This window comes from Diceros bicornis, chromosome 30 (genome assembly GCF_020826845.1).
Source record: "Diceros bicornis minor isolate mBicDic1 chromosome 30, mDicBic1.mat.cur, whole genome shotgun sequence".
Classification (NCBI taxonomy): Eukaryota; Metazoa; Chordata; class Mammalia; order Perissodactyla; family Rhinocerotidae; genus Diceros; species Diceros bicornis.
The window spans coordinates 3,252,399-3,274,648 of record NC_080769.1 but is presented as its reverse complement, the minus strand read 5'-3'; the positions used below and the strand labels follow the sequence as shown (position 1 = coordinate 3,274,648).

Here is a 22,250-nt window from a genome sequence, read left to right as displayed (position 1 = left end):
CAAGTGGGGTACTGGCCATGTCTGCTGTTGTGGAATGAATGTTTGCATCCCCCCTCAATTCATATGCTGAAGCTCTAACCCCTTCAGTGTGGCTGTATTTGGAGACGGGGACTCTAAGGAGGTAAGTGAGGTTAAATGAGGTCTTAAGAATGGGGCCCTGATCTGATATGATTACTGTCCTTAAAAGAAGAGACACGAGGGCTCCCCACTGCCCCTGCCACTGCGTGCATGTGAGTGAAGACATAGCAAGAAGGCAGGCGTCTACAAGCAGGAGGAGAGGCCTCACCAGACACGGAATCTGCCGGAACCTGGATCATGGACTTCCCACCCTCCAGAACTATGAGAAAATAGCTTTCTGTGGTATAAGCCACAGAATAGTCTGTGATATTTTGTTATATCAGCCTGAGCAGACTAATATACCTGCTAGACTAACTAATTCAGGTGGAATGTCTTTGTTAAGTCAACATGTCTCCGGTCCTGAGGGTCACTATAGCCCCTTCACAACGATGTCCAGTAGGCAGTGAAAATGTGTGGTTTCCGTGTCTGGTACAGAAAACACGAAATTTGGGATTTTCAGAGTGTGACACAGTGTAGCACTCGCTGTTTGTTGCCCATTCAATAGCCATTCTTTGTTGGGGTGGCCAGATATGGCGACTGTTCTCCTTCCTCAGGTACTCTCTTTCCCAGCCTCCCTTTTGGCTGGGGTGGTCATGTGACACACCCCTCACCAATGAAAAGTCAAGACAGTCTTCTGGAGGCTTTTGGGAAAAACCTTACGAAGCGTGAGACAGAAAGAAGTTACATTCCTACAAAGGAATGAGACTCAAATTGGTGTTGGACTTCCCATCTGCAACCCTGGGAGCTTAAAGGTAGTTTCTGTGATTCCTGGGATAGGCATCAATAGATTACCAGGATAAGAGGACTGAACCAAAAGATTCCCAGCCAAGGCAAGGTAGAATCTACTTGTGAGAGTGAAAGAAATGTGAGATTATGCAATAATTGGGAGAGATATTACCCATGTACCCAATTTGAAAAAAGCATGCAAGAAAGTGCTCTAAGAGAACAGCAAATTAACAAGTATGAAATTAGCAAGTACGGAAACCTCAATTTGGGGGAAGATGAAGGGAAGAGGAAGCAGGGGTGAGCAATGAACCTTGAGATAAAATTAATATTCATGAAGGGAGTGGGAGGGGAGACGAGGAAAAGAGACGAGTAAAATAAGAGCATTTTACAGATCTCATCTCTTTACTGGGAGAGGGGAAGTAGGGTGAAGTGAAGCATCTTGGTGGGGAAAATCACGGGTGAGTTTTTAGAATAACAGTAGAGAAACGTGTCTGGTTATGAAAGTAAGAAAAGAGAAGGTAACCATTAATAGGATGGAAAAGTTTAGTAGAACATCCAAATAAATAAAGGGAAAAATTGAATTGACAGTTACTTGATCAAACAAACACCAGTGCAAAAAAGAAAAATGAATAAATGATAATATAAAATTAATAAATGGAAAATAATATGAAGGGAGTAACAACGTCAGTCATTACACTAAATATAAGAGACTAATATACACTCAATATAAACAGAAATCTTCTGTTAAAATAGAGACTAACAGATTGGGATGGCAGGTTTGAAACATGGCCTCCAAATTATTTGACACTCTTTCCGTTGAGATGTAGGCTCATTGCTTTGTCCCTTTGTGTCTCAGTGGGCTCATGACTGCTTCAGTCAACAGACTGCAGAAGTGACACCACGGGACTTGGAGACACAGTCACCAAGACAGGCAGCTCTGCCTGGGTCTCTTGGAAGGCTCGTCTCTGAAGGCTCCCTGCTGGACACGCCCTCTCAGAATTCATCCGTTAACTGCGAGAAGCTGAAGCTACACGGAGGGACCTGGGATAGGAGGTCAGTTCCAGATAATTCCAGTCTTTGAGTCATTCCAGCCCAGGCACCAGACGTGTGAGTGGAGATGCCTCCACAGAATTCCAACCCTCAGCCGTTTGAGTCACTACCAGTCACGGGAGCCTCTTGGCTGAGGCCTAAGATATCATGGGGCAGAGAAGAGCCATCTCTGCTCTGTCTTGTCTGAATTCCTGGCCCACAGAACCCAAGAGCATGATAAAATGATTGTTTTGTGTCAAGAATTTGGGGGTTTATGATGCAGCAACAGATAACTGGAATATTAGGCTAAAATACGATACTCAGCTACATGCTATTTTCAAGAGACTGATAATTTTCAAAATAAAGGGGTGCACAAAAATGTACTAGGAGAATTAAAACAGAAATAAAACAGAATGTGTAATATTGATATCAGACTCAGTGGAAGGTTCAAAGCTCTAAAGAAGGGACACTGTGTATTAATACTTAACAAACTTCATGAAGAAACTTGTGTCCTGGTCATTAATGTGTGTGCACCAAGCGACACAGACAAATAAAGAGAGCAAAACAGGCAGAGACGCAAGCAGCAGGAACAAGTGAGACACGATTGTGCGGGACTCTCAATTCCCTTCTCCCAGAAGTAGCAGAGAAAAGGTAGACAAGGACAGAGAGGGATTGAGTGTCACAATCAACAAGCACACACACACACAGGAAAGATCTAGTGGCTACAAAATAATTAAAGATATAGAGAAATTAATGAATAAATACAATCAGTAAATACACACCTATATAGAGTCAGAAAGACAGACAAAGACAGATACACACGCATACAGAGGTGAAAGAGACAGAAATAGAGAGAAATAGACAGAGACCTATGCAGAGAGGGAATCTCACTTTCCCTGAACAGAAAATATACATTTTTGGGCTGGCCCTGTGGCATAGCAGTTAAGTGCGCGCGCTCCGCTGCTGGCGGCCTGGGTTCCGATCCCAGGTGCGCACTGATGCACCCCTTCTCCAGCCATGCTGAGGCCGCGTCCCACATACAGCAACTAGAAGGAGGTGCAACTATGACATACAACTATCTACTGGGGCTTTGGGGGAAAAAAAGGAGGATTGGCAATAGATGTTAGCTCAGAGCCGGTCTTCCTCAGCAAAAAGAGGAGGATTAGCATGGATGTTAGCTCAGGGCTGATCTTCCTCACGAAAAAAAAAAAAGAAAATATACATTTTCTTTTATAAGATCAATCATATGCTTTCACAAAGAAACTGCTAAAAAATGTAAAAAGTAGAGATTTTAAGCCATTAGTTTAAAATCCCTAATAAATTAAAAATTAGAAATGATTATGTCATTGTCTAATAGAATTAGGAATTTATAATACAAAAATGAACAATTGTACGAAACAATTGTTTCTTAACTATAACATCAAAAGCACAAGGAACAAAACAGAAAATAGATACAATGGACTTCATCAAAGTTAAAAAGTTTTGTTCTTTAAAGAACACTATCAGAAAGTGGAATGACAACCCACAAATGGGAGAAAATATTTGCCAATCAGATATCTGATAAGGGACTAGTATCCAGAGTATACAAAGAACTCCTACAACTCAACAGTAAAAATACAAATAACCAAGTTAAAAAAGATGGGTAAATGATTTGATAGACCTTTTTCCAAAAAAGATACACAATTGGCTAATTAGCATGAGGAAAGATTCTTGACATTATTAGTCACTGGGGAAATGCAAGTCAAAACCACAATGTAATACCACTTCACACACACTAGAATGACTATAATAAAAAAGACAGACCATAACAAATTTTGGCAAGGATGCTGGGAAATCACAAGTCTCATACATTGCTGGTGGGAATGTAAAATGGTGCAACCACTTTGGAAAACAGTTTGGAAGTTTTAAAAAAATTAAACACAGAGGTACCATATGACTTACCAATTCCACTCCTACATATATACTCCAAAGAATTGAAAACAAGTGTTCAAACTAAAACCTGTACACAAGGTTTGTAGCAGCATTATTCATAATAGCCAAAAAGTGGAAACAGCCCAAATGTCCATCAAGTGATGAACAGATAAACAAAATGTGGTGTATCCATACAATGGAATATTATTCAACCATAAAAAGCAATGAGGTACAGACACATGTTACAACGTGGATGAGCTTTGAAAACATTATGCTGAGTGAAAGAAGCCAGACAAGAAAGGCCACCTATTATATAATTCCATTTATATGAAATGTCCAGAATAGGCAAATCCATGGAGACAAAAAGCGGAGTAGAGGTTTCCAGGGGCTGGGGTGAGGGGGAGATGAGGAGTGACTGCTAATGGGTATTGGGTTTCTTTTGGGGGTGATGAAATGTTCTGGAATTAGATAGTGGTGATGGTGCTCCACTTTAGAACATACTAAAACCCACTACACTGTACACTTTCAAAGGGTGGATTTTATGCTTTATGAACTATATCTCAATAAAAAAAGATGATGGTGGCTTTACAAGATTGGTCCGCAACTCTGTCTCCAACCAATGTCCCTATCACTTACCAGGCTATGGACGGCTGACTTCATTTTGTTTTTATTGAGCCAATTAGACATATTCCGACCCAAGGGTCTTTGTATTTGTGATGGCCTTTGCCAAGTATGCTCAAATATCACCTCCGTTTTCTACAGAGTAATCGTTTAAAATGCACATGGTGAGGTAATACTTTGACATTAACCTGTCATAATAACAGTTATTAAACTAGAACCTTCAGACACCACATTCCCAAGAAAGGAACCAGCCAAGATACAACACTGGCAAAGGAGGAGGTGTCTGGGATCTGGTCACACGATTCTTAGATCCTTCAGTCATATCAAATGTTTAAAAGCCAGGAGTTGGTGAGGAAGAGAGGGAGGGTTTATTTGGAGAGACCTGATGCTGTGCTGTGAGCCCCTCCACTCCTACCCAAGAGGAGGTGTGTGTCGGTGCTTTCCTCTTCATCTCAAGACGAGAGAGGGGGATTTTAAGGAGTTCACCCAGCTAATTACGCGTCCCCTGCATTTTGTGGGGACCCAGCTGATTCTGCCTATCTCCCTGTGAAAAATCTCAAGGGTGAGTCACTGCCTTGCAGTGGGGCAAAGAAGAGATATTATTGCACCTGCACACCCCAGGCTTCTTGGGCAAAGGGTGTGTGAATATTTCCCAAGATCCAGAAGTGGGTCATGTGTGAGAGGTTTCTGCTGTGGGGTTGCCTAGGTTGTGTCCAAGACAGCCACCTGGAGCGGCAGATGGGCTTGATCCTGGAGAAGCTGGAGAATACGCAGGGCTCCTCTGGGATGAGGAAGGTGTGGGGGGATAGGCTGTTGTCAAGGGAATGTCAGGGGAGTGACTGGGGGAGAGGGGAACTGTCTTCAATGGACAGACTGAGGCTATCAGGATGGAAAGTGCAATAACTCAGGAACCTGGAAGCTAAACAGCAACAATAGCATCAGTCAAGTGGACTTTCCTGCCCCCTTTCCTCCTCTCCCGGCTGGGTCCCAACCTTAGCAAGATTGGGTGAGGAAGAGTAGACAGTTAGGTGGGGAAGGAGGAGAGAAGCCAATCGTATCCCCTACTCCTGACTGCCGGCTTCCAACCAGGAGGGAGCTCAAACTAGGAGAGGGGGAAAATCCAATATTATTAACAGAAATAAAACAGAGTGTGTAATATTAATATCAGACTCAGTGGAATTTAAGGTTCAAAGCTCTAAAGAAGGTGAAGTGGGACTCTATGTGTTGGTATTTGACATGTTTTATGAAGAAAATTTTATCCTGGTCATAAACGTATGCACCAAACAACATAGATAAACACAGAAAGCAAAAATATTAACTCAAAAAAATGTTAACTCAAGTCTGGAGTGTTTATTCTTACATAGGATTGGATATTTTAATTATTGAATTAAAACTGCATTTTGCATCTTAGATGACCATAGGGTTTTATATTGCAAAAGTTTCTGCTCTAGCTTTTATTCTCTCCTTTCCATGACTTCAGTGCATATTCTCCTTCTTAACTTAAAAAAACGTTTGTATGATGCTTTATAATTCATGAAGTGCTGTCACATGCATTACCTTATTAAACCCTCCCGCCTCCCTCGTGAAGTCAGCATCATCATCCCCACGTTATGGAGGAGAAGACGGAGCCTTAGCTAGGTTCTGGAAGAGCCCTCTTTTCCTGACTTCATGAGAGCATTTCTTTCTTGGTGAAGGTTGAGTTGGCACGTTATTAGGCAATCACCTGCTACGGTTTTTATGCTGCGTCCTTTCCACTCGCACATCTGGGTGATTTGAAAATTACTCCTTTACCTTGACATGTCTCCAAGGGGAATGTGAAGAATTTCTGCCCAGATTCAGAAGCGTATCCAGGGTTGCAGGCACAGTGAGTGACATTGACACAGGAAGCATTTTGGGGGCACTGAGCACAGCGAGCTGCTGGGAGAAGAGAGGCAGGTCAGATGTCACCTGGTTACCATTTGGCTTTGCCTCTGAGCAGGGCCTCTCGAGGCTGAGGAAGCCTGCACCTTTTTCCTTTTGTGAGATCTCAGTACATTCAAAAATTAGAGATTCCAAATACAAGTTGCAGAGAAAAGTGGGATTCCTGTGCACAAGAAGGACTGGGGTTGGCATTAAACAAATTAATCTTAACACAAAATTTCAATGCAACATAATTATGCTATTCTCAGGATCACTGCAGAATTTATAAAAGGGCAGTGAGTTGGTTAAGACCTTGGACCCTGGGTTTGATTCTGGGTCCAAGACTTACTGGCTGTGTGTTTTTGCACAAGTGTCTTAACCTCTCTGTGCCTCAATTCCCTCATCTGTAAAATGGATTATTGTGAGAAGTAAGTGAATTAACACAATACAGTGCTTTGGGCAGTGCCTGACACATAAGAAGTGCCAGCTACGATTATAAAAATTTGAATTTGTAGGGTACCACAGAAGATATATTCTGATAAGGGTACATGTTATCTTTGTAATAATATGTATAGATTCATTTAGACAGAGTTACACTAAAGATCCTAATTTGAGGCCCCTTGGGAATGAATGGAAATAGTGGGATGAGGAGCTATCTGAAGCTTTGGCTCTCGTGGACAGATCTGGACACAGTGCTGGGCTCAGGGGGTGTGGGGGCTGGGAACATGATGGGGGCACTGTGCAGAGCGTGGATGCTCAGAATGCATCCCCTGTGAGTTGCCTAGAAATGCAGAATCTCGGGCCCCACCCTAGACCTGCCGAATCAGAATCTGGTGACGTCTCCAAGGGATTGGAGTTAACCTGAAATGATCGCCTGCATTTTTTGTTGACTTGCTTATAATCAGGATGAAATGATTACCATCAGGCTCTGTCTTGCCCCACTGGAATGTTTACTTCGTGAGACTTTGTTTTATCCACTGTTCTATTTCTACATCAGGCACACTGTGGTGACTAAAAGCAAACAAATAGACAAAAGTAAAATAAAAAGATAAATTTAAAGATATCCAAAATTGATGACATGATCAATTAAAACGAATTACGGGAGCAAGCCTGCCCGGGTTCTGTCCCCAGGACAGCCTCTTTTCTCTAGCCTACTAGAGGATGTGGTGCTCCCAGCGCATCCTTGGTCTATACCGTCCCTGGTCTCCGGCTGTGGAACAGTCAGGATTCGAGCACTCACCGTTGGTCTTCTGAGCCACGACTCCCGACAAGCGTAGCAGAAAGAAGAGTCCTGAAACAGGGAAGCAGAGAGAGACACGAAATGATTGAGGAAAGATTCCAGGAAATTCTCCAAGGGCTGTGTATCAGTTATCTATTGCTGTGTAACAAACCACTGCAAAATGTAGTGGCTTGAAACAAAGTTCATTTTGTTCTCTCTCCTGGTTTCTGTGATTCTGGAATCTGCGAAAGGCTCAGCTGGGTGGTCCTGGCTTGGGGTCTCTTACACAGTCATGGTTGGACAGTGGCTGGGGCTGGAGCGGCTGGGAACTGCTGGGCATTGCCGTCCCTTCGTGTGGTCTCAGGGCTTGGGGTCGTTTGGGCTTCCTCCCAACGTGGCGGCCTCAGTCAGGCAGCTTGCATGGCACTTCAGAGCTCTAAGCGTGAGTGTCCCAGCAGAAAATGGTGCATCGCCTCTTAAAATCCAGCCCTGGAAGTCATGTGGCTCCACTTCCACCGTAGCCTCTTGGTCACAAGCAAGTCGCAAGCCCACCCAAATTCAGGTGGACAAGAATCAGAGTCTTCCTCTTGACGGAGGATTCGAAAGATTCTAGAAACACACCTTGGAAGGGAAGTATTGTTTCCTCCTTTGGGAAAATACAGTTGGGGAAGCCACCTCTACTGTGGCTGGTAACGTGCTCTTTGCTCTTCCCCAAACCTTACAACATCTGGTGGTGTCATCAGCCATGTTCCTGTTTGTGCAAAGACCTGCAGGTGCTGGACAGATGGGTGGCTTTTCTCTCCCTTCCCTAATGAATCTCACATCACTCTGACGGCTAGTTCTCCCCTCACCTTCTTCTCACTCTGTTATTACATACCAATGTCTAGGATTATTTGCCATTTGTGAGGACAATATTAAAAATACTTAACAACTGGTTTGGTGCAGGAATCGACCAACCAGAACGGACATTGGAGACCCTCTTTGATGCACAAGGTGTTAATCTTTCAGCCGCTGAATTGTGAAATCTATTCCCTTAGGGTTCTGTAGGCCAGAAGTCCAAACTCAGTCTCCCTGGGCTAGAATGAAGGTGTCAGCAGGCTCTAGGGGAGAATCCATTTTCTTGTGTTTTGCAGCTTTAGAGGCTGCCTACCTTCCTTGGCTCATGGCCCCTTCTCCCATCTTCAAAGCCAGCAGCGTAGCATCTTCTCCCCTTTCTGGGCTCCTGCCTTTCTCTTATGAGGGCCCTTGTGATTATATTGGGCCCACTCATACAGTCGAGGCTAATCTCCCAATGTCAAGACGCTTAGCTTAATCCACATCTGCAAAGTCCCTTTGATCACGTGAAGGAGTTCAGGACATGCCACTCCTTAATAAGTTGCTTTGGCATACTGATTATTTTGAGCTGAAGGCACTTGAGAGAAAGCAGATGCAGGAATGGATTTCTGGCCTACCTTTTCCTACCTAAAAACAGGCCATAAAATTTCCCATGAGAGAGATGCCCTCCCTGTACTGTCATGCGCTGCATAATGACGTGTTGGTCAACAGCAGACCGCATACATGACGACGCTCCCATAAGATTAGCACCATGTAGCCTGGGTGTGTAGTAGGCTGTGCCGTCTAGGCTTGTGTGAGTACACTCTGATGTTCGCATGATGACAAAATCGCCTAAAGATGCATTTCTCAGAAATTCTCCCTGTCTTTAAGCGACGCACGACTGTACCAGGAGGAGAGCGGCCTTCTCACCATAGACTGGGGATGGATGCTAAGTGGATCTGTATAGACACACTTACGACAACAACCCTAATCTTTCACTAAGTTTCCCTCCCAAAAATCTCCTAGTCACTTCCCCACAATTTACTGCTCCTAGCCCAAACCCCTTTGTTTTGTCATTTCTTCACAAGTTTATCATTTCTGTGTCTAAAAGGTGTAAAAGCTCTGTGTTCTGGTCACTTCCTTGGGTCTTCATTCTTTTGTGAAGCCTCTGAAGTACATGTCACAATTTAATTAAACTCGTATGCTTCTCTCCTATTAATCTGTCTTATGTCAGTTTAATCCTTATTCTCAGATGGAGACCCTAAGAAGGTGGAGAACTTTTTCCTCCCCTACACATATAGGGTGACATACCCATGGGTTCCAGGGCCTAGGACGGTGATGTCTTGGGGGGCTGTTATTTCTCCTCCCTTGCCCTCACCCTTCCCCACAGAAGATGCCAGGTCTGTCTCATGATCAGTTACTTATGCAACTGCAATCACAGAATATTTTGAATATTTTTGGTTGTCTAATGAATATGTTCTCAGCTGGGCTGTGAACCACTTAATGGCAGGGTCCTCGCCTATTTCCTAATGAATTTAAATTTCCTTTCCTCCTACTTCTGTAGAATAATTAATTTTCAGCAGCCACGTTAACATTACACCTGCCCACATGGTGACTGTGGCTCGAGAGCCAGCTAGTGAGACAGACGGCTAGAAAGTGTTTCCTGGTTTCTACATCTCAGGCAGGCTGCGCACCACCACATCTCCTCAAGCCTGGCCTTCAGGGTCTCCTTCCAGCCCAGCCAGCAATCCCATGCCCAATATGTGCATGTGTCTTAAATTAGGGTTTCCAAAAGAGTCACCAGCGTACCAGAGTCTAAAGTTCTAAGAGACTTTAGAAATCATTCGCTGACTCTTTTTGCAATGAGGAAGCAGGTCCCCAGAGGTCAGGTGGCTGGGACACCAGTTGTGCAAATTTGGACAAGTTGCTTAAATTCTTTAAGTTTCCTTACATGAAACAAGGTGACAGCATTGCCTACTTCCTGGGGCTGGGGTGATGACAAGTGAGGAAATTCGTAAGGCACAGTGTCCGGCAGAAATCACTCCACAAACGCTAGCTGCCTCTAGTATCCTCTTGTTTGCACTAGAATCCTATTCTGACTCTTGACGTGGCGCTCATCCTGCTGCCCGCCTGTCCCACCAGTGATGGGGGCAGAGAGCTCATGGATAACCAAGGCTCACAAATAGTGCATCTCAGAAGTGTCCAGGAATCTGCCTCCAATGGCCGCAAAGCAGGAAACATCTTGTTTGAGCTTCTCTCATTTAATTTTTTTTTTAGCTTTATTGAGGTATAATGCATATACAAAATATTGCGCACTCTGTCACTTAAATTTGACTCCACAGGTATACGCTGGACACCTCTTATATAAGCTGTTGTGGAAGGGGCTGCAAAGGGAGGGAACATGGCATTTGCCTTCAAGTAGCTCATATTGCTTTGATAGACTTTATGGTCTGTCACCCGCCTTTGCAACAAATAACCGTGAGACTCTGAGCAAGTCATATAACCTCTCTGTGATGCCATCTGGTGTCTGTGATGTGGAGATGCTGGGCGATAATGAATGTAAAACAGTTTTAGCTTGATGCCAGGCTAAAGTAGGTGCTTGAAAAATGTAAGCTTTGGTTGATATTGTGGCTACTGATATTGTTATTTGATCTGGAGCCAGAAGGATGGATGGGATCTCAGAGTTGAGGAACCATCTGCACAGAGGTGCTGGTTGAAGCCACAGGATCATGAGATTCCTCTAGGGAGTGGGAGTAGAAAAAAAGAAGACCCCCCCCCAGGCAGCTTCCTGTGGGAGGCCGTTATAGCAAAGATCTCGAGCCAGGTGGCTTGGGTTGAATCCTGGCTCTGCCATTTACGAGCTGTGTGACTTTGGCCAAGTAACATAACCTCTCTGTGCCCCAGCTTTCTCATCTGTAATACGGGGATAATAAGAGTACCCACCTGATGGGCCTATTGTGAGGATTAAATGTGTTAATACATATAAGGTGCATAGTGAGTGCTCAAAAATATTGCTTGTTATTATTATTAATATTCTTGATACAGGAAAAGGAAACGGGAGGGGGAGGAAAGATAGCAAGAGAGGCAGAGAAAAAGTCAGGGCAGTGCCAGGTCACAGAAGTTATCAAGGAGGAGAGGATATCAACTAGAAAACAAACCTGTGAAGAGGAAGATGAGCAACTCATTGGATTGGAGCGTAAGGAAGATTTTAGGGATAGTTGAGAGCGTAGTTTGAATAGGGTGGCATGGAATGAAACTGTATTCCCAGAGAAGAGGAGAGTGTCCAAAGCAGAGCCAAGACGAGAAGGAGAGACAGCCAATTGCTGAACCACACAGCTCCTGTTGGGGCAGGTTAAGGGACGGTCACTGTGAAGGTTACACATACCTGGAAGAAGTGACGGCCCTTGCATTCCTGCTTGCGGGTAACCCTCGCCAGCCAGCTCTCGGCGTTCCTCCTGTGCTTGAAGCCGATCGCTTTTCCCCTCTCAAGGAAATTTTATCAGAATTGACACATGTACCTTAGATCAGTTGATTTAGGGAACTGTTCTCAGAAAAGAGAACTTCTCATCTTTCATCATCAGACCCATGGTTCTGCTTTTTATTTGTTTATTTTCTATACCTTTTCTGCATTTGTTTTCATATGCTTCGTTGGTAGTAGGTTTTCCTAGCTGTTGTTGATTGCCTTTGAGATGACAGACTCAACTGGCCCTCGGAAAGGAATGCCCTTTAGTTACATAGCATTGGGGCAGGAGATGACTTTGGAGCCAAAATAAACCTTAAATAGCCCTATAATTTTGAGCCAAGTAAGCCAGAATTTATGGTGTCTCTGTTGGAATCTCAAGTTTCTGGAGGAGTTATTTTCACAAATCTTGGGACTTTTCCCCTCCAGGAGATGGCACTTACCAGATCTGACTGGAGTCTCAAAGTTGGTAGAAGGTGATATATTATTTAGTCATTTGGGGCAATCCAGACCAACAGAAGGATTTGGGAGAAAAGGCCCCTAAGTCACTCCCTCCTTCAACAAATATTTATTAAGACAAATACTATTAAGTGACAGGATCTGCGGTACCTCATAGGGTGTAGCAGCGAACAAAGTTAACACAATCTGTCCCACGTAGAGCGTAGAGTGAATGGGGACGCCAGACAGTTAGAACCGAGCCAGCTCTCAGTCCAGCTGTGGAAGGCGGTGCCTCTTTGAACATCCGGAAACCTGAGAAATCCAAGATCCAAGCAGTAAACAAAAACGCAATCGCTAAAGTACCACAAAAATGTAAACAGGGGATTCCATTCATAATACACAGAAAAATGTCTTAAAGTCATTTTTCTCTTGTTTCTTAACACCTCCAAATGCTTTTTCTCTTTCCTCTCTGAGTTGTGCTGGAGAGGAGCTTGGAGGAAATTTGAATCATAGAAGGTTTTTTCAGCAGGTGTGGTGATACAGTCGGCTCTGCTTTGGGGGAGTTCGTCTGGGTGCTTCATGGATTGGAGGAGGCAGGAGTGGATATGGCCGTCCAGGTGGGCAATAATCCGGGCAGAGCTAACGCAGTACTGCAACATCTTCTATATGGTCTCTCTGCCTCCTTTCTTTGCTCGAGAACATTCCCAGCCAAGCAGCCAGAGCTATCTTTCAAAACAAATCACACTCTGTCACTCCTCAGCTTAAAACCCTTCTAAGGTTCCCCATCGCACTTAGGATAAAACCCCGACTTCTTATCGTGGCCTATAAGCCCCTACAAGATTTTTCCTCATCTACATGTTAAATTCATTTGCTATGACTCTCCCCTTCTCCCCCTGTGCATCAGCCACGGGGATCTCTTCTGTTCCTTGAGCACATCAAGTTCTTTTCTACCTCAGGGCCTGTGCACATGCTTTTGCACTGCCTATATTGTTTTCTACCTTAATATTCACACGTTTGCCTCTTTCTTGTCTTTCATGTCTCACTGAGCCCAAAACTCATTTCCTCAGACTGGCATTCCATGACCACCCCACTAGAAGAATTCCTGCCAAATTGCCCTAAATCACCCTATTTATTTCTGTAATTGTATTATCCAAATCTGTGATTATCTTGTTTATTTGTTTCTGAAATTTCTCTCCCTTCTAGAATGTAAACCTACACAGTTTTCTTTTCCATCTTGCTTCCCATGATATCACCGCTGAATGAATGAATTCATGGGCCAATTGGAAAAAAATTAAAAAGATGCCTCTATAGGACCTTGAAGTGGGGTTAGGCAACTGGGTGGATGGCAGTCCCACTTTGTTATAGAGAAACAGAACATAGAAGGAAAAGCAGGTTTTGGGGGAGAGATAGAATTCAGTTTTGGATAACTTGATTTTGAGGTGCTATGATTTCAATATACATTATATATATAGAAAGGATTACAAAGAGAGGGCTCCCATCCAGCCAATAGATGGTAGTTAGAGCCACGGAAGTGGGTTAAATCATTTAGGGAGAGATAGTGAGTGAGGACAGAGCCCCAAGTAAGTACTTAAACATCAAGAAGTGGAGGAGTGGCTAACGGAGGAGGCAGAGTGAGAGGACAGAGAGATGGGGGAACGAGTGGAGTGTGGTGTCATGGGGGCAAGGAAACGGACCAGACTGAATTAAGACTGAAAAATAGTCACAGGACGGAGCAGCAGGGAGGTGGTTGGTATTCTTAGCAAGAGCAGTTCCAGTGGTGAGGATGATGGTGGTGGTGGTGATGAAGATGGTGGAGGTGGTTGGGTGGGGTGGTGGTGATGATGATGGTGGTGAAAATAGTGGCGGTGTTGGTGGAGGTGATGTTGGTCATGGGACAAGTGTGCTGTGGTGCTGGCAGTGATGAAGGTGGTGGTGGTGGTGATGGCGACAAACTGATGGCAGTGTTGATGACGATGGTAGTGAAATGGTGGAGGTGGAGGAAGCGAGGGTGGTGGTGGAGGTGATGAGGGTGGTGATGATGATGGTGGTGGAGGTGGTGGTGGTGATGTGATGTGGTGGAGGTGATGATGATGGTGGTGGAGGTGATGATGATGGTGGTGATGATGAAGGTGGTGGAGGTGGTGGTGGTGATGTGATGTGGTGGAGGTGACGATGATGGAGGTGATGATGAAGGTGGTGGAGGTGGTGGTGGTGATGATGATGGAGGTGATGATGATGGTGGTGGAGGTGGTGGTGGTGATGTGAGGTGGTGGTGGTGATGATGAGGGTCATGATGATGAAGGTGGTGGAGGTGGTGGTGGTGATGTGGTGGAGGTGACAATGATGGAGGTGATAATGGTGGTGGAGGTGGTGGTGATGTGATGTGGTGGAGGTGACGATGATGGTGGTGGAGGTGATGATGATGGTGGTGGAGGTGATGATGAAGGATGGTGAAGATGAAGGTGGTGGAGGTGGTGGTGGTGATGTGATGTGGTGGAGGTGATGATGATGGTGGTGATGATGAAGGTGGTGGAGGTGGTGGTGGTGATGTGATGTGGTGGAGGTGATGATGATGGTGGTGATGATGAAGGTGGTGGAGGTGGTGGTGGTGATGTGATGTGGTGGAGGTGATGATGATGGAGGTGATGATGAAGGTGGTGGAGGTGGTGGTGGTGGTGATGATGATGGTGGTGATGATGATGATGGTGGAGGTGGTGGTGGTGATGTGATGTGGTGGAGGTGATGATGAGGGTCGTGATGATGAAGGTGGTGGAGGTGGTGGTTGTGGTGATGTGGTGGAGGTGATGATGATGGAGGTGATAATGGTGGTGGAGGTGGTGGTGGTGATGTGATGTGGTGGAGGTGACGATGATGGAGGTGATAATGGTGGTGGAGGTGGTGGTTGTGGTGATGTGGTGGAGGTGACAATGATGGAGGTGATAATGGTGGTGGAGGTGGTGGTGGTGATGTGATGTGGTGGAGGTGACGATGATGGAGGTGATAATGGTGGTGGAGGTGGTGGTTGTGGTGATGTGGTGGAGGTGACGATGATGGAGGTGATAATGGTGGTGGAGGTGGTGGTGGTGATGTGAGGTGGTGGAGGTGACGATGATGGAGGTGATAATGGTGGTGGAGGTGGTGGTGGTGATGTGATGTGGTGGAGATGATGATGATGGAGGTGATGATGATGGTGGTGGAGGTGGTGGTGGTGATGTGATGTGGTGGAGGTGATGATGATGGTGGTGATGATGAAGGTGGTGGAGGTGGTGGTGGTGATGTGATGTGGTGGAGGTGATGATGATGGTGGTGATGATAAAGGTGGTGGAGGTGGTGGTGGTGATGTGATGTGGTGGAGGTGGTGATGATGGTGGTGGAGGTGGTGGTGGTGATGGTGGTAGTGGTAATGATGATGGTGGAAGCCAGAAAGGAGTGGATTGAGGAAAAACCAGCAAGTGGAGAAGTGGAGACACAAGTGTAGTCAACTTCAGAGATGGTTGGAGACAAGCCTGCGAGAGAGGGAAGATGAACAGAGGGACTTCCTTGGTGTTTGGAGCATGGTGGAATTAGCTGGCTCTTGGGGTTGTCAAGGCCATCAGTCCTGCGTGGTAAGTTTGTTGGGCACTCAACATCTCACTAGCCCAGCAGCCATGCAGTGGGGCTTCCTGTTCTTCCTCCCTACTGGTCCTTGGAGGTGGGGAGATAGTTGGAGGCAAGAGTTGATCAAGAAATACAGCTGGTGCCACCTAGTGGTCAGGCCAATGCAATTCAAGTGTTGGCTTAGAGACAGACTGCCTAGGTTCAAATCTTGGCCCTGACACTTATTAGCTGTGTGACTTTGGGAAAGTTACTCAACTTCTCTGTCCCTCAGGCATCTCTGATCTGGGATAACTTCCATAGTCTCCTAAATGGCATCCTTCCGCCCCATCCTCCGCCCTGCAGCCTAGAGAGCTTTCTGAAATGTGAATCTGACCTCATCACATCCTTGCCTCGCAGCCCCACTGATACTTTGCAGGCTAAATGTGCTTAGTAGACACTTAAAGTCCACCTGATCTGGTCCCAGGCCACCTCTCCAGGCTCATGTCCCACCTTCCTCCCTCAGGCTGCCCACCTGCCCTGAGCTACTTGCCCAGGCATCCCTGAACATCACACGCTCTTTCCAGCCTCCAGGCCTTTGCACGTGTGGCCACCTGGAACTGCCGTTTTCCTCCACTGCTCTGCCCCAGGCCAAGTCCTTCAAATGTGCATTCTTTTGTATATCCTTCCTTGATCTCCAAGGTAGATCCGCTAAAGCCCCACTCTGCCCCCTTCCCACTCCCAAGGTAGAGTTAACCTCTCCCTCCGCTATGCATATTTAATCAAACCTGAGGCATCATCAACTTCAAGGTTCACCATTATTTTATGTACCACCAAACCTAAGAATTAATCTATGATACAATGCTTTATTATTTTTAGAATTTTTATTTTATTCTTATTGAATGAGCTATTGTAAATTTATTTAGAAATGGAAGCATGGATGAAAAGGAAAACAGAAGTGGAAAGTAAACTGTTTAATACATTCTTGAAATTTCTTTACTTTAAAGTAAAATTACTTCAAAAGCAGAGCTATCAATGTTTCAATGTCCATGTTTCTCTACATCAGTAGTTCTCAAGATATGGTCTTTGGACCCGCAGCATCAGCGTCACCTGAGAACTTGTCAGAAATTCAGATTCTCAGGCCTTGCCCCGGACTTGATGAACCAGAAACTCTGGGGTGGGGCCCAGCAAGTTGTGTATGATGGGTACTCCAGGTGATTCTGATGCATGCTCAAGTTTGAGCACCCAGCTCCACATGGTATTGTTCTCTGGTCCATCAGGAGTATGGTGATGGTATTTATTAAAAGTACCCAAAAAAGAACCAGAAGCCATTGCTGGCTCTCTACCACCCTCACACTGCTTAGAAGAGCACACAAATATAAACCCAATTCACTTGTGATGACAAAATGATATTAGAATTCGTTTTTGTAACCAAGTTATTACAGCATAAAACTCCAGGGGCTTTCTTGTTGAAAATCAGACCCTCTAAAAGTGTCTTCTCAGTTATTTCTGAGAGTTGCCTGCAGTCCACCTTGCAGATGCCCTTTCCATCTATCTGCCCATCCATCCACCCATCCATCCACCCACCCGTCCATCCATCCGTCCATCCGTCTGTCCGTCCACCCATCCGTCCGTCCATTCATCCATCCATCCACTCACTCACCTATCCTTCTGTCCATCCACCAAACCATCCATCCATCCATCCACTTGTCTATCCATCCATCCACTCACCCACCCACCTTTCCATCCATCTGTCCGTCCGTCCATCCATCCATCCATCCATCCATCCATCCATCCATCCATCCATCCATCCATCCATTCATCTATCCATCTACCCGTCCATCCATCCATCCACTCACCCACCTATCCTTCTGTCCTTCCACCAAACCATCCATCCATCCATTCACCCACCCATCCATCCACCCATCCATCCATCCACCCATCCATCCATCCACCCACCCACCCATCCATCCCTGACTTTTCCCTTACTGCCAGACAGCTGTCTTTGCTATTGTTGACCTCCACGAACAATCTGTTCACTGACTTGTACTGGCTCCTATCTCTGATACTCATGCACTAGACTCAGGTTGGAAATGCTGCTCTCTCTGCTTCCTCCTGGCACATCTCAACGAAGCTGTGATGTTTCACAAGGCTTTACTGAGGTCAGAGGTAACATGATCCTGTTAAATCTAAGTCAGATCCTGTTCCTCCTCCGCCGAGAGCCCTCATGACTCCCACCTCACTCAGAGTAAAAGCCAAAGTCCTTACTGTGGCCCATAAGGCCCTGCGTGGTCTGCCCCTGTCACCTCCTTGCCCTTGCCTCCTCTCTGTCTCCCCCCCACTTTCTCTGCTTCAGCCACACGAGCTCCTTGTTTTTCCTTGAACACGACAGGCACACTCCCGTTTCTGGGTCTTTGCACTTGCTGTTCCTTTTACTTAAATGCTTTTCCCCAGATCCTTGCAAGTAACCACATGACTCACTTCCTCACTTCAAGTCATTGCTTCAATGTCCCCTTCTCAGTGAGGCCTTCCCCAACCGCCCTGTCTGAAATCACATACACACACAGGCGCATGCACACAGGCGCGCACACACACACACACTCACATGCACACACAGGCACGCACACATACTCGTGTGCTCACACAGGCACACACACCCACACAGGCACACACGCGCACACACACGCATGTGTGCACACATGCACACATGCATACATGCCCCATCCTCTTTGCCCAGTTATTTCTATTCATTGTACCCACCACCTTCTGATGTACAAAACAATTTTCTTATTTACTTTATTTTGCTTACTGTCTCTTGTGCTACTGGAATGTCAGCTCCCCAGGGCAAGGATTTCTGTTTGGTTTATTCATTATTGTAGCTTCTGCACCTCTCACGGGGTCTGGCACACAATAGGTGCTCAATAAATATTGATTGCAATGATCTACTTGCCTCACTCTCCCTCTCCTGGGAGAACCCCCAATAAGTCATGAGCACCCAAACCCCGTCTACAGAGCCTGACCTAACACAGTCCGTCTCTTATTTGGTTATGTCATTAAACTAGGAAAAAATAATTCAATTCTTTCTTCCCCGACTGGTTTTATCTGAGACAAGATTTAGAAACACTATACTTAGATTATGAAAAGGCACAAATAAGATCCCTTATGAGCGATATTATTTTATTGATGATGATGATGATGGTTGAATCCTATTTGGACCTAGAATACAGAGTACTTAGTTCTTACACCATACTGCCACCTTCTGGGAAAACTAAGGAATAAGAATTTCAAAGTAGCTCCAAATGCTGGGCTTATGAAGCAAGACTAAGGTATGGATGCAGGTCTAAATTTTTAGGATATGAGGAATTGAGGCAATCCTACAGAGATATTAACTAGTTCTTTTTTTATATCACCTTATTTCTATTATTATGTTCTTATTGCACTTGAAAATTCAGGTCCAGTGATACTCATTAAGTTAATAAGCTAAATTTAGTAGTAAGTGCCTGGAAATGAGAGTTAGGAATCTAGTCTTCACATTTATTCATCCACCCATCCATACATCATCCATCCATCCATCCATCCATCCATCCATCCATCTATCCATCCATCCATCCAATCATCCATCCATCCATCGTCCATCTATCATCTTTCCATGCATCCATCCAATCACCTATCCATCCATCCATCCATCCATCCATCCATCCATCCATCCATCAAACAAATGTTTAAGATATGACTTCTCTGTGCTTGGTGATTTCATGTCAGGTTGATTCATTTTACTCAATCTTAATTTTCTTACATTTAAAATGGAGTTAATCTTGCTAATCCATTTACTCTGTAGGGGAAATACATTCATGGCATTAACAAAATTTGATCTTCTTTTCCTTTATGAAAAAAATACATTTTCACGGAAATAGTTCTAGGGAATAAAATCAGATAGTTGGTGCAAAGTTAGTTTGGGAAAGATAAATATCAGGGGAGAAAAATAAGGATGTTGTGTAATTAACTCACAACACTGACAGATTTTGAGTAGCTATTGTAAAATATATATCACTTCAATTTTAATGACCACCATATTGCATTGTATGGAATTACTCAACCCCCTACTGATGGACACTTAGGCTGCTTCCAGTTTTATCTTATAAACAAATAATGCTGCAGTGAGCATCCTTATAACACTGAGATCCTGTGCAAATATTTCTATAGAGTAATTTGCTGGAACTGGGCCAAAGGGTAAACACATTTAAAATTCTGATTTATTCTGTCCAAATGATGTTTTAAAAAGACTTATGATTTATATTCCCTCTTGGATTGATTGTCTCCTCTTCTTCTCTTTGGTGAGGGGGGATTCCCGCCTGAGGGTTATGGGGACAGCTGAACTCGTGACGTCTGACAGTGGGTGGATGAGATCGACAGCCACACACACTCACGGCCCTGGGAGGAGGGTGCCACGAGCCACGCAGGGCTCCACAGGGTCGCACTTGGCACAGAGTGAACAGCCAGGGCTGCGGCAGGCAGGCTTCGCAGGGATAAAAGGGTGAGGTGCCCCTTGGTTCCCATGGGAGGATGTGATTGGCTTGTTTGAGAAACTCTGCAGGCTGGTGGGGCATTGAAGCCCACTACTCAGGGATGAGCAGGAACTGTGCCTGGTCCTCATGATAAAGGTGATTGTTTGGCTTGGGGATCATTTCTGTGGGAGTAGAGTGGGGAGGTGAACCTACGGCTAGGCCACTCAGGCCATCCCGGTTTTCCCAGATGTCAAGGCTGCACACAATATTGGACGTTAATTTTAGGCCTTATCCCATACCTCTGAAACAATGCAGTGAAGTCCAAAGAAGAAACCAAAGAATAATACAAAAGTTCACCTCCCAGACACAAGCAGGAGTAATACCGGTGAGCAGCCTTCCACGTATCCCTCTCTGCATACATGCAGAGAGGAGGATGGCAGACCAGACTGACCGTAGGGAATATTTGTCCTTCCTTTCTGACTGCCCAGCTCATCTCATCACTTCCTGTGATTCTGACTATGCAAGTCAGATCCTGTCTTCCCTCGGTTCCCCAGTAGCACAGGTCTAGGCTCCACCAAGCAGATGCGATGTCACTTGGATGCCAATCTAGTAACGCAGACAGCGAGAATTTCATGGGACCCGTGCTGGTGAGCATAGCAGCAGCTAAACCCCAAGGTTTCCTGGGGGTATAAGTGCCAGAGGATCAAGGGCTGGCGTCCAGCACCCAGGGTTGGCCACATCAGCATACAGGCTGTGGGGTCTGTGCCTGTCATGTGGGAGATCACCTTACTGCAATGACTACACCACCAACTACATCACCAGGCAAGCCATGCTGGGGTCACAGAATGGAAAGGCTCATAGGCCAGACTGAAATGCTTAAATCACATGGTTTACTAAATAAATTTATAACACACAGTGATAAAAAGAGGAGAGAGGGAGTAAACTAACACACTTAAGGTGAGTGGACAGACCATGCAGAGTCCTGGGTACATAATGTTCAGATGTCTTTCTCGTTCTCTCTGCCATATCAGGCTTTCCTGCTGCTGACATGGCTATGAGGACAGAGCTGAGGTTTGAGCAAGAGGTCCCCAGACAGAGGCGCCCTGGAGCAAGCATACATCAGATTGAGAGACGCAGCCCACAAAGCCAGAGACGCATTGGGGAGATGCAGCTGACAGCACACCTGGCCACAGCTGTAGCTCGCCAAGTAGCCCGCTGAGTGGCCATGGCATTTCTTGGGCAGAAGACATGTGGCGCCAAAATCAGTGTCCCCAGTGGGTAGCTAATGCAGACTTAATAAACATGAAATGCTTCATATGTAGCGAATCATGGATATCAGGTGCCTCTTGGTCCTTCTTTCTGTGTTGAGAGGAGAGAAGTTTGCTTACGAGTTACCCATCCATACGTACATCTTATGAGTTTCATCCACCCCATCTGTTTTGTTTTCCACGGCAGAAGTCTCAGACGACACAAACGAATGTCCAGTGCCCAGCAGTGCTCAGAGGGTTTTCTCTACGTCAGTCTGAAGTGTGAGTGAGGCCCTAATCCGGGTTGCATAAACTCATGAAGAGTCTTTCAGTTACTTAACATCCGCTAATAAATTCATGTTCTGCCTAAAGTACTCAGAGTTGGTTTCTATTTTTTGGAACTAAGAACCGTCACTGATATAGAAAGCAGTACCAGGAGTGGTTGAAGGCCACAGATCCTTAAAGAAATGGTAATTCGGGATTGGTCAGTGGGTCTGGTTGGGGCTGAAGGCAGTGAAAATTCAGTGAGCATTAAGGGGTGGGGCGCTGGTAGTGGTTTAAACAGTTAAATAATGACCTCTGCTCATCTGCAATGAGTGTCCATTGAAAGTTTTGGGGCAAATGGCCACTGGCATTGAACAGCAAGGAGCGTGCGAGGAATCTGAGCACTGTAAGGCGGCCAGTAGCTGCTT

General features: G+C 45.3%; 1 protein-coding gene across 9 annotated transcripts in view; it reads right to left on the bottom strand.

Moving 5' to 3' along the window:
• ADGRE3 (adhesion G protein-coupled receptor E3) overlaps window positions 1-11,858 on the bottom strand; it is a 48,952-nt gene extending 37,094 nt beyond the window's left edge. For 7 of the 9 annotated variants that reach the window (XR_009216100.1, XM_058525476.1, XM_058525478.1 and 4 more), the window contains exons 1-3: window positions 11,721-11,858; window positions 7,544-7,594; window positions 6,196-6,321 (exon numbers count right to left, since the gene is read on the bottom strand). Coding sequence is in view for 8 of the 9 variants with exons in the window: in XM_058525476.1 (XP_058381459.1) it covers window positions 6,196-6,321; window positions 7,544-7,594; window positions 11,721-11,745 (202 nt within the window). In the remaining variant the exon portion in view is untranslated. The remainder of the gene's footprint in view (window positions 1-6,195; window positions 6,322-7,543; window positions 7,595-11,720) is intronic. The other 2 variants (XM_058525477.1, XM_058525479.1) reach the window with 2 other exon arrangements.
• Window positions 11,859-22,250: the final 10,392 nt, after the last annotated feature.